The sequence below is a fragment of the Lemur catta genome, chromosome 1, assembly GCF_020740605.2.
Source record: "Lemur catta isolate mLemCat1 chromosome 1, mLemCat1.pri, whole genome shotgun sequence".
NCBI lineage: Eukaryota > Metazoa > Chordata > Mammalia > Primates > Lemuridae > Lemur > Lemur catta.
This window is the reverse complement of record NC_059128.1, coordinates 285,913,499-285,925,596: the sequence shown is the minus strand read 5'-3', so window position 1 is coordinate 285,925,596 and position 12,098 is coordinate 285,913,499. Positions and strand designations below refer to the sequence as shown.

Here is a 12,098-nt window from a genome sequence, read left to right as displayed (position 1 = left end):
CTGATGAGAAGATTTTGCAGTTGTCTTAATGGTTATTTAAAAATTAACTTTTTAAGCTGGGCACAGTGGTTTTGTGCCTGTAGTCCCAGCTATGTGGGAGGCTGAGGTGGGAGGATTGCTTGAGCTCGGAAGTCCGAGGCTGTGGCGTGCTGTGATCGCACCTGTGAACAGCCGCTGCACTCCAGCCTGGGCAACTTAGCAAGACCTTGTCTCTAAGAAATAGTAGTGATTAAATAAGTGATTACATGTTCTAACTGTTTTGGTGAGATAAAGGTTTATTTTTTGACTATTACAAGAGCCTCTTTGGGTGTGTAGTCTGGCACCCTGTACCACTTTTGTTCTTTTCCCGTTTTCCAGGTATCTGTACTTAATGTAAAATGAAAACCATAAAGCTTCTCTTGCAGTGCAGCTGTAACTACGTGTAACATTGAGGACGCGGACTTGCGCTGTTAAAGCCAGCCCTCGGCGTCCGTGGGCCCCGGCGCGGTGTCTGCCATGGTGCTTGCCCTGTTTCCTAGGAACGCGGTGGAGACAGACCAGAGGGTCCGCATGGCCCGTTGCTGTGAGGACGTCTGTGCCCACCTGGTAGACTTGTTTCTCGTGGAGGAAATTTTCCAGACTGCAAAGGAGACACTGCAGGAACTTCAGTGCTTCTGCAAGTATCTCCAGCGGTGAGTCCTGTGTCCTGCAGCTCAAATCCACACATTCGGAACGCACAGGCCGTCCGTTCCTTCAGTCAGGGATAAAGGATTAAGAGCAGCTTATAGCAACAAACGCCTATAATGGACCCTCCTCTAATTGGGTTACACTTCAGAAAGTCTCACACACGTATTCCTGAATAGCTCAAACTCAGGGGTAAGTAAGGCACGAGACTGGGGGTGGTTGTGTCCAGCAGACCCGTGTGAGGTGCCTGCTGCTCACTCCCTGCACGGGACGTGGAGACGGCTGTGCACGGGCCCAGCTACGCTCTGTCCTCCACTTGGGTGATTTTTCAGAACACAAGTAGCGAGGGGAGAAGCAGTTATCAGGGGAATGCACACAGCATACCAATGGTGTATGTTCAAACTGAAGAGATTGTTTGGGATTTATATGTAATAGTACAACTCTAAAGAAAGGAAGGAAATGTATCATCTTGGATAGAGCTGGAGCCCATTCTACTAAGTGGAGTATCACAAGAATGGAAAACAGGCGGGGCGCGGTGGCTCATGCCTGTAATCCTAGCACTCTGGGAGGCCGAGATGGGAGGATCGCTCGAGGTCAGGAGTTCGAGACCAGCCTGAGCAAGAGCGAGACCCCCATCTCTACTAAAAATAGAAAGAAATTATCTGGCCAACTAGAACTATACATAGAAAAAAATTAGCCAGGCATGGTGGCGCATGCCTGTAGTCCCAGCTACTCGGGAGGCTGAGGCAGTAGGCTTGCTTGAGCCCAGGAGTTTGAGGTTGCTGTGAGCTAGGCTGATGCCACGGCACTCACTCTAGCCCAGGCAACAGAACGAGACTCTGTCTCAAAAAAAAAAAAAAAAAGAATGGAAAAACAAGCACCACATGTACTCACCATCAACTTGGTTTTAACTGACCAACATTTAAGTGCACACATAGTAGTAACATTCATCGGGTGTCGGGCAGGAGGGAGGGGGGAGGAGGGGATGGTATAGTCACACCTAATGGATGCGGTGCGCACCATCTGGGGGATTGGCACGCTTGAAGCTCTGACTTGGGTGGGGCAAGGACAATATACGTAACCTAAACATTGTGCCCCCGTCATATGCTTAAGTAAAAAAAAAAATTGAAAAAAAAAAGGGAAGGAAGGAAAATAGTGGTTATGAAGTGAGCATAGTGGCTCCTCTGGGAACGGATGGAGGCTGGTCACAGTGACGACCCTCAACTGCATGGAATATGCTGGCGTTTGACTCATTGTCAGTCGTTAAACTGGGCATGTGGTTGTGATTCATTTCGTAATAAAATTTAAAATAAGTAATAGTGTACTTGACAATTGCAACAGTATAAAAGGGAATATAGGCCAGGCGTGGTGGGTCACGCCTGTGCTTCCGACACTCTGGGAGGCCGAGGCAGGAGTTCCAGACCAGCCTGAGCACCATAGTGAGACCCCCGTCTCTACAGAGCATAAAAATAAATAAATAAAAGGGAGTACAGCGAGAAGTCAGCCTCCCTTCCACGGCAGGCCCTGTCCGTTCCTCAGAAGCAGCAGCTGTTATGTGCCCATCCAGACACTTTCTGTCCCTTCTTACGGTCGGCGCAGGGATGGGAGCGTGTCCCCTGCGTTGGTCTAGACTTCTCTCACGCTGTCTGATGTGAGGTGGACACGTGACCAGGGCAGCATGACCTGCTCTCCCTGCTGTCGGTGGTGCGACAATGTCCCCTAAGTGACTTTCCTGGCTCCCGTGGATGGACTCCCACGTGGCTTTCTCTGCTTAGCTGTGACAGAGATCATTGCAGTGACCACCGTTGTACAGATGTTTCATGTGTGTGCACACACACACACACGTGTTTGGAGAACAGTTCCTGTTGTGTGTTGCTGGGTCAAGCGGTAAACGTGTCTTAGGTTGGCAGCCGTGTTGCCTGCAAAGGTCATTCGCCGTTAGCTCTTCAATTCAGTAGCTTCACTGCGGACACAGTTGTTTGAGATGATGCCCTCCCCTTGCCTGAGTCTTAATTCTGATTGGTTTCTCAGTGTGAAGGCTTGCTGGAGAAGACCTAAACATACGGCCAACAAACGTGTTTCCCCATGTATGGTGCTGGGGCATGTTTTTGCATTAGTCTTCTTGGGTGAATCTCAAAAACACGCAGTGATGATATGTTGGTGTGTCCCCAGGTGGAGGGAAGCTGTCACAGCCCGGAAGAAACTGCGGCGCCAAATGCGGGCTTTCCCCGCGGCGCCCTGCTGTGTGGACGTGAACGACCGGCTGAGGGCGCTGGCGCCCAGCGCAGAGTGCCCCATTGCTGAGGAGAACCTGGCCAAGGGCCTGCTGGACCTGGGCCACGCAGGGAAAGTGGGCATCTCCTGCACCAGGTCAGCACCTGGCCGCCCCTGCATCCTCGGGGCTGGGCCCACTTGGCTTGATCGGAGCCAACTCTGTGTGTGTGTGTGTGGAGGAAGACAGCCAGCGCGGAGCTGTGAGCCGAGGGTCATCTCTCCCACGGTTGTGGGCGGGGCTTGCTCTGTGGGAAAGCAGCCTCTGATTTCAGAGGACTTTGGCCTTGAGACTCGGCCCTGCTGATAGACTGGCTCAGAACCACCCATTCTCCTGGGTGCCCAGTCGAGCCACCTTCCTCCCTGGGGAGCCAGCGTCTGCGTTGGCCCGTGTCGCGCCCCACCCATCCCCTCTGTCCTCCTTCGCAGGACACCCGATTCCCGTAGCAGCGTCATGGCGGCTCTGTCCTCCCCTCAAAGTGTCTCCCTCGAGGCCCTTTGGTGCAGCCCTCCCTGCCACTCCTGGTTGTCACTGGCTCTTCTCTCTGGAAACTGTCCCCGTGGGTTTTGTTTGACCCCATGAGATTCCTGGGGCTCCATCACTGCATCTGTACCCAGGGTGGGTGGGGGGCCTGGTGGGTGTTTGGGGTGTGCTGTGAGGACAAGGCTTGGGGTGTGTTCTCTGACCCCTGGCCACCTTGGCACAGTGGTCTGGCCTCCTGTTGGCATCACGGCATCTGTGTCCCCTCCCCTGGAGTCTCCCTTGACCGCCACGCTGACTGCCCCCTCGGCATCTCCAGCCTGGGCCTCGTCCCTGCCGTCCAGACTCCATGTCCAGTTCCCAGTCCAGCTTCTGACCCTGAGCTTGCCCCAGCCTGCCCCTTCCCTGCTCACAGGTCCCACCTGTCCCCGGTGCTCAGGTCACAAACCGGGGCTTGCATCTCGCTCTCTCGGACCCACCGTCCTATAGCTCTACCCCCAGAACGTGCCTGGGCCCGACAGGTGTCTGCACCTGCTGCCAGCACTTCTCACCGGGTTGTCGCCTGTGTGGCAGCTTCCCCTGGTGTCCTCTGACACCTGTCGGGTCGCCCACCTCCCTCATTAGCATCCCTGTGCTGCACCCTAGGTCTCTGCAGCATGGACTGAGCCCCTCCTCGAGGCCCCGGTGCTGTCCCCAAACGTGCCAGCTCCAGTCCTGCCATGGCCTGGCCGTACCCTCCGCGGCTCCCTGTTTCCTTCAGGTCTTCGGTCGCACATTACCTTCTCCGACCACCTGAGCGAGACCACAACACACGCCACGGCTCCTGCCCACCTGGCAGCACTTGCCCACACGGCCGGCACTTCCCACATGCCATGCCAGCCACTTGTAGACGCTGTTCTTTCTCCCCCCGAGCATATGTTTTTGAAGGGCAGGATTTTTGTCTGTCAATTGCTCAATCTCCATAGCCAGCACACAGTAGGTGCTAAATTTATACTTAGGGAATAAAGGAGTCCTCTGACTAACACGTTTCTTTAGCAAAAACAATCTTTCTCCATCCCCTAAGTATTCCCCAGCAGGAGACACTAGCCCATTACTTTTCACTCAGAAACGTCAGTGACCACCTGTTGAGCCCCGCTGTGGGCACGAGCCAGCCTCAGGTAGGTGTAGTGTCTTTCTCCCTTTCTCTGCAGGCTAAGGCGGCTCCGAACCCAGACGGCTCACCAGATGAAGGTGCAGCACTTCCACCAGCAGCTGCTGAGGTCTGTCCTGCCCCGTCACGCGTGCTGCTCCCGCTCGGGGCTCGCACACCGCTGACCCACGTGTCTGTCCCTTGCAGCGATGCAGCGTGGGCACCTCTGGACCTGCCATCCCTTGTGGCCAAGCACCTCCCGGGGAGGCGGGAGCGCGTGTTCTGGAAGCTGGTGCTGGTGTTGCCCGATGGAGAGGAGCAGTCCCCGGGGAGTCCTGGCAGGTCAGGGAGGGCTTCCCTCCATGGGGTCTGGATGCCGAGCGGCGGAGTGACTTCTCCGGGAGAACAGGGCAGGCGAACTGCGGGCCTGGGCCGGGGAGGTTCCTCTCGTGGAAACTGAAGCATAGGGTTACATTTTAATGCTTGGATTTGCAGCCTCTTTTGTTCATGATTTAAAGCTGACACTTTAGAGTTGATTATTTCTTTGTCTTTTTTCTTGAGATAGGGACTTGCTCTGTCACCTGGGCTGGAGTGTAGTGGCATGTTTATAGCTCACTGCAAGTTCAAACTCCTGAGCTCAAGCATCCTCCTTCCTCAGCCTCCCGAGTAGCTGGGACTACAGGCGCCACCACCACGCCCAGCTGCTGTTTCTATTTTTTCTAGAGATGGGATCTCACTTTGTTGCCCAGGCTGATTTGATTATTTCAATTTTTATTCTATAAACTTAGCAATAGTCTTAGTCATGAAGTGTTTGAAAGTTGATTGTTATTTAAAGCTGTGTTAAGGTATATTGATTAGAGCTGATTTCATTTTAGACTCTTGGGGAAGATGTTTACAGTTTGCTGTACTTTAATTTTTTTGCCTTAGAAAAAACTTTTGGCATTTTAAAAAAGAAATAGAAAATATTGACATGGCATTTAGTTTCTATAACCAAATGGTTTATAGACATTATACTTTTAAAGTAACTACAGAACGTGTTACTTTTCTTTTTTTAATAACTTTGATATGTAATTCATATAATACAAACTTTGCCCATTTAAAGTGTTCATTTCAGTGATTTTTAGTTATATTCACAGGGTTTTATGACCATTCCCACATCTAACTCCAGAACAGATTTCCACTTACAGAGAACACCGTGTTCATTTGCAGCCTCCCCTTCTCCCTGCCCAGCCCCGATGGCTGCTGGTGTGCTCCTGTTTCTGTGGGGTTCTCCGCCTTGCAGAAGTGGAGTCCTGCAGTGCGTCTGTGTGACTGGCAAACCCCCTTAACGTCACGATTTCTAGGCTCATCCATGTTGAAGCATGTGCTAGTGCTACATTCCTTCTTTGTGTGGCTGAACACTCAACTGTGTGAATGTGCCGTACGTCATTTATCTGTTGATCAGTTGGTGGGCACGTGGGTTGTTTCCACTTTGGGGCCATTATGAGTAAGGCTGCTGGGACCATTCATTTATAAATATTGTGTGAACATATGGGTGTGATTCTCTCGGTTGCATGCCTAGGAGTGTGTGGTAACTCAGCGTTTTAAGTCTTTGAGGAATTGTCAAACTATTTTCTGCAGGGGCTGCACCATTTTACATCCTACCAGCAACACATGAGGGTTCCAAGTTCTCTGAACACGGTGCTCTTTTTTTTTTTATAGAGATCGGTTCTTGGTCTAGACCTTGGTTGCCCAGGCTGCAGTGCGGTGGCCATCCTCATAGCTCACTGTACTTGAACTCCTGGGCTCATGTGATCCTCCTACCTCAGCCTCCCTAGCAGAAGGACTATAGGTGCATTCCACCACGCCTGGCAGAGCACATTATTTTTTAATTAAAAAAATCTTTTTTTTTGAGACGGGGTCTTACTGTCTCACCCAGGCTGGGAGTGCAGTGGTGCGTTGATACCTCACTTTTACCTCAACCCCCTGGGTTTAAGTGATCCTCCTACCTCAGCCTCCTGAGTAGCTGGAACTATAGGCACGTGCCACCACTAGCGGCTAATTTTTCTATTTTTTCTAGTGATGGGGTCTCGATATGTTGCTCAGGATGGTCTCGAACTCCTGGCTCAAGTGATCCTCCCACCTCAGCCTCCCAAAGTGCTGGGATTATAGGTGTGCGCCACTGCACCCAACCAGAACACATTTAAGCGGTTACTATTGGAACACATGCAGCCTAAGGAAAAAGAAAGAAAGTCATGAAGTTTATCTCATAGGACAGCTGAGCAAAGAAGAGAGTTGTGGCATTTTAGAAGTATTTAAATGGTGATACATTTCTTAAAACAGCTGTCTTCTGATTTACTAAGTTCAGTTCATGTGTCACTTAAGAATGCTTAAGGTGTCAGGCATGAGAAATTTGATTCTGTAAAACATGTACTTCAAACTGTAGGGACATTTTTAGTTGCTCAAAATCTTTTCTTAGTACTTCAGAGTCCTAAGTCTCATTAGAATGAGCCAGTTCCACACGTGCCCTCTTCTCTTACCCCAGTAAGTAGCCCTGTGGCGCTCCCTGCCCTGTTTTAAAATGACAGCCTGTTCTGTCCAGGTCAGCGTCAAGATAAGATTTGGTGTCTGTGGACCTGGATCTGTGTGATATTTCTCTGTTATTCTTTTCCTGGAAATCTTTATAGTTCAAATTCAGAATTAGATTCCTCATGTATTATTTTTTTTTATCTACAGAATTCTAGCAAATTGGTTAAAAGTCAAGTTCATGGGAGATGATGGCTTGGCAGGTGACACGTGTAGCAATGCTGGCGGGATTCAGACACTTGCACTTTTCAACACGCTCAGCGGCAGAGGGGGTCAGGCAATTTCTGTGAACGTGTGTATAAAGGTGAGTGACAGTCTCTCTGTGTTTTCACTTCTGTAATTTCATTATTTTCCCTCACTCTCAGGCATCGTTGGGATCCCATAAATACTCTTTATTCTCTGAAGTGGTTTTGAAAGACTGGGAGGCTCAGAAGCAAGTGTCGTGTCTGGTGTGATGGGCCAAGCTGGGTTCAGCAGAGCAGGGGCCGTGGCCGTCACAGACCTCTTTGAGAACCTGGTGAGAACGCGGAACCGTCCTGAACAGTTTACGGGTGCACTTAGGATGTTTTGTATGTAATTTAGAAGCCTTGGCCTCCGTGGGCCTCTGGTAGTTAACTTGGGGGGATGAGAGACGCAGAGTGTTCCCCAGGAATGCCTGACAGCGGCGTCAAAACAGCTTCCCGACTCGTCAGGCTTTACTAGGAGAACAAGTTTTTAATCCTGTGTAGTTTTCACGAAGCTGGATCCCAGCTAGTGTGTAGGTTCAGTGTCGGGCATTTCAGTTTCGCTGTTTTGTTTTACATTCACGTTGTCCTCAGTTCTTTGTTGAAGCTCTAAGTTTTACTCTTTATAGGTGTTCCCACGATACTGAGCTTAGCTGGCTCCCAGGGAAGATGGTGTTTAATGAGACTCTATTTCCTCATTAGATGCAAACCTGCATAAATGGGTTCTAGGTTTCAGCCTCTGTGTTCAGAAGTAAAACCAGACGAACCCTGTTTTATACATGTGGAGACAGTGCAGGGCAGAGTGCGGGCTTCGGCAGGGAGTGGACCCGGTGTCCGTGGCCTGGGCGAGGACCCGACCTTGCCTCTGCGACGCCCCGGGAGGTCGTGGGGCTGCGTGCCTGGAGGGAGGCCCGCCTGGCCGCTGTCTGCCCTGAGCTACTGGCCCAGTGGCCTCTGTGGCCCAGAGCCCTGTCCCCAGCAGTGCCTTCCCGGCACCCCGGTCGTCCGCATGAGGTGTTCCAGTTTGTGTCCCCTTTGTCCTTAGAAGTTTTTCAAATCATAGTTTGCTTATGGGGTTTTGTTTCTTTCATTTTTCGATACTATTATCACAGTTCCCAGAGGTAACACACGTACAAAACCTTAAAGCACGAAACGTAAAGGAGGCACAAAGGTGATCGGAGCCACCATGCTCTCAAGTCCCTGGGCCACGGTGACTTCTCGGCGCACATTGGTCCCTCTTCTCCTGTGGTTATGAAGTCACAGTTCACCTATCGGAAGTTAGTTTGTTGTTCCTCTTGTGGTTAGTTTTAAGATTTGTAGCAAAAGTAACACTTGTATGTAGTTAAAAAGTCAGATGGCTGCATGGGACGCGGGCTGAGAGCCGCTGCCTGCCCCTCGGGGCTGGGTTTCTGTGGTGTTTCCAGAGCACACGTATTCATCCGGTCTGGCTGTTCTCTGCTGCACCCCGTGAAAATAAGCATGTCAGTTACCTGTTGCTACGTAATGGTTACCCCCAATATAGCCGATTAACATCACACATCTGTGGTCTCATGGTTTCCGCGAGTCAGAGTCCCGCTTGGCCTTCGCCAGTTCTCTGGCTCAGGCTTTCCCGCGAGGTAGGAACCAAAGTGCTGGCTCGGCTGCGGCCAGCGGCTGCCCCAGCTCCTGCCGCGTGGCCTCCACAGGGCAGCGGTCAGCAGCCGGTGCGAGAAGGCGAGCCCAGGTGGAAGTCAGAGTCTCTGTGACCTGATCTTGGAAGTGACGTCCTGTCACTTTTGCTGGATTCTGTCTTCTAGAAGCGTGTCACTAGGCCCAGCCCACAGGGCAGGGGTCACGGGTCACACCAGGACCCACACGGCGTGGCACACCCGGTGAGGAGCGGGCTCTGCTGCATGGCACCACTCAGCCTGCCGGCTCCCACGGCAGCTCCACCGTCGCTCTGTATCACCTCAGGGGGGAACTGGAGCCTTTTTTTTTTTTTTTGAGTGACAAGGTCTCGCTCTGTCCCCCAGGCCGGAGTGCAGTGATGCAGTCATAGCTCGCTGAAGCCTCCCAGAGCAACCACCGCGCCCAGCCTGTTTTGGGGGTTCTGTGCCTTTCACCTCAGAGCCTGCACTGTTCTTTTCGTGACATTTCTTTACTTCAATGCAAGAAATATTTGCTGTATCTTCTCACAGAATTTTCTGTGTACTCTTTAATTTTTACCAGATGGGCCACATATATCTCAGGAGAGTTTTCCAGATGTTCTTTTCCTTCCCCTGGTCCACCCACGTCCCCTCTCCCCCGAGCCCTCCTCCGAGCAGACACATCGTCTTGTCTGGGTTGGTGGCTGCCGTTGGGCTCTCCGTCCAAGTAGCACGGGCCTTAGAGCCAGGGTTTGAGCAGGGTCCCTGCTCCTCCGCCTGCTCTGTGACTCAGTGACACCTACATAGGAGTGCCCTTCCTTAGTATCCCTGTTTTACTCAGAAGTTAAATTGCCCAGGGCCGTGCAGCTTCTATGCCACTGGGTGGTGGCGACATGTTTGCACCTGCAGAGCCCGTGAAACACGGCCCGACAGGTGCCACGTTCCCCCTGGCATGGCCTTGCCAGCAGCATTTTCCCCTTGCTTTAGTCCTTGTGTGACGCTGCGTGTCTTCTGGTTGCTTCCGAAGGAAGGATGCCTGGGAGGGGAATTTTCTGAGTCCTTTTCTTTCTGCAAATGCATTTATTTTATTCTCACATTTGCTTCATAATTTAGCCAGCTTTGTAAAATTATAGGTAGAGAAGTATTTTCCTTCCAGTTTTGGTCCGCTGTCATCTGGTTCCACTGTGGCTGTTGAGATGAGGATATTTCTGCTCCTTTCCGTGTGGCCTGGTTTTGTCTCTCTCGTGGGGTTCTGGAAATTCACTCTGCTCCTGGCACTGGGCTTCCCTTGCGCATCGCCTGGGCTTGGCGGGCTCCTTCCAGGGGCAGGCTCTGGGCTCACTTCCGGGACGTGTATCTCTGGCACCCGCCTCCCTTCCCTTTGTCCTGTTGGCTCACAAGCGCCTGGGAGCCGGAGCTCGTCAGTCAGCCCAAGCTGCTCACCTCCCCCGTCCTGCCTTCAGTCTCGTCTCCCATGCTGTGTTCCGGGAGATCACCTTGACTTCATTTTTCGAATGTCCTATGGAGTTTTCATTTCATCTATCATTTCCTCCTCTTGTCCGTATTTTGACTTTTTTAATAGCATCTTGATACTATTTTGGGATTTGTCCTCTTACCTTTCTGAGGGAATTAGGGTTTTCTTGGCCTACGTTTTCTTGTGTTCTATGCAGTGTCTGTTTCCTGTGGGTTTCTTTTGCTCTGTTATTCTAGTTTCTCTCTTTCATGTTGGAGGCTGTCCTGGGACTTGTTAGCCAAGGCTGTCTGTGCATGAGTGAGGCCCTAAAAGGTCAGCGGAGAAGCCCTGTGTTTGGGGTGGGGTGGAAGGTCACTGAGTGGCAGGCCAGCCTTCTGGGGACACATTTGGGTTCCTGAATATCTGGATCTGTCTCTGTTCCCTGGACTGTTGGGTGTTTCTGGAAGGGGCTTGTCCCATCTCCTCCCTGGGGCAGCTCCCACCCTGCGCCTGAGGACGCCCTGCACCTGATGCTCTCGGGACTGTGCTCAGACGCCACCCGCAGGTGGGTGCTTCGCAGGCTCAGTCGGCCCTGCTCCTTCATGCCAGTCTGTGGCCGCTAGGTGTGGCTTCCTCTGCTTCCCTGACCCAGGGATGGGTCCCATATGCTCGCTGCTTCCTAGAAATGTGTCCCCATCCTTGCCTGCCGCTGGCTTGCATCCCCGTCGTGGGCCTTAACTGCTGTTACGCCTGTGATCAAACACAGCAGTCGCCGTGGGCTGAGTCACGTGTTGACCAGTTGTTTCTGGCACTGATTCATGGTCTCCCAGAGGCAGGGCCGGCCCAGCTGTGTCCCTGGAGGCCGTCTGGCCGCACTAGCTCTGGGCGGGCCATTTGCTGCTGGCGTGTGCGCCGGTGTGTGCATCCCGACGGTCCGTGCTGTTGCAGGTGGCCCACGGCGCCCTCAGTGACGGCGCCCTTGATGCAGTGGAGACGCAGAAGGACCTCCTGGGAGCCAGCGGGCTGGTGCTGCTGCTGCCGCCCAGAACGAGGAGCGAGGACGTGGCGGAGGAGGACGTGTACTGGCTGTCGGCCCTGCTGCAGCTCAAGCAGCTCCTGCAGGCCAAGCCCTTCCAGCCCGCGCTTCCGCTGGTGGTTCTGGTGCCCAGCCCGGGCGGGGACGCCGTCGAGAAGGACGTAGAGGATGGTTTGTGACAAAAGTCTCACTCATGCACTAGTGGTGTTTAATAAGGCGTAGAGCCCGGGGTCGGGAATCACCGGGCCAGGAACCCCCATGGTGACGGTCAGCTGCGGGGCTGCGTGGGGTTGGCACAGTGGGACGCCTCAGCACGAGTATAACCCAGAGTAAACACGCGTGACCTTCCTCTGTTCCTCTTCGAAGGTCTGATGCTGCAGGATTTGGTTTCAGCTAAGCTGATTTCAGACTACACTGTTATTGAGATCCCTGATTCTGTTCTTGATCTACAAGGTACCACTAAGGTAAGGTTTCGTCATTTTTAACGGCCCATCAAGATATTTTGGTTTTTTTCCCCCTTTGTTCTATCTTGAATTTAGTGTATATCAGTGTCTGTAAATTTTTTTTTTTTTAAGAGATGGGGTCTTGCTATGTTGTCCAGGCTGTGGTGCCAAGACTATTCACAGGCGAGATCACAGCTCAACTGCAGCC

The 12,098-nt window shown here is 52.2% G+C and overlaps 1 protein-coding gene across 2 annotated transcripts in view; it reads left to right on the top strand.

Annotated features, from left to right (window-relative positions):
• Positions 1-12,098, top strand: part of LOC123630832 (minichromosome maintenance complex component 3 associated protein) — a 43,243-nt gene that overhangs the window by 22,722 nt on the left and 8,423 nt on the right. For both annotated transcript variants that reach the window (XM_045540862.1, XM_045540863.1), the window contains exons 17-23: positions 519-671; positions 2,836-3,033; positions 4,606-4,674; positions 4,752-4,886; positions 7,260-7,413; positions 11,360-11,618; positions 11,814-11,911. In XM_045540862.1, the coding sequence (XP_045396818.1) occupies positions 519-671; positions 2,836-3,033; positions 4,606-4,674; positions 4,752-4,886; positions 7,260-7,413; positions 11,360-11,618; positions 11,814-11,911 (1,066 nt within the window). The remainder of the gene's footprint in view (positions 1-518; positions 672-2,835; positions 3,034-4,605; positions 4,675-4,751; positions 4,887-7,259; positions 7,414-11,359; positions 11,619-11,813; positions 11,912-12,098) is intronic.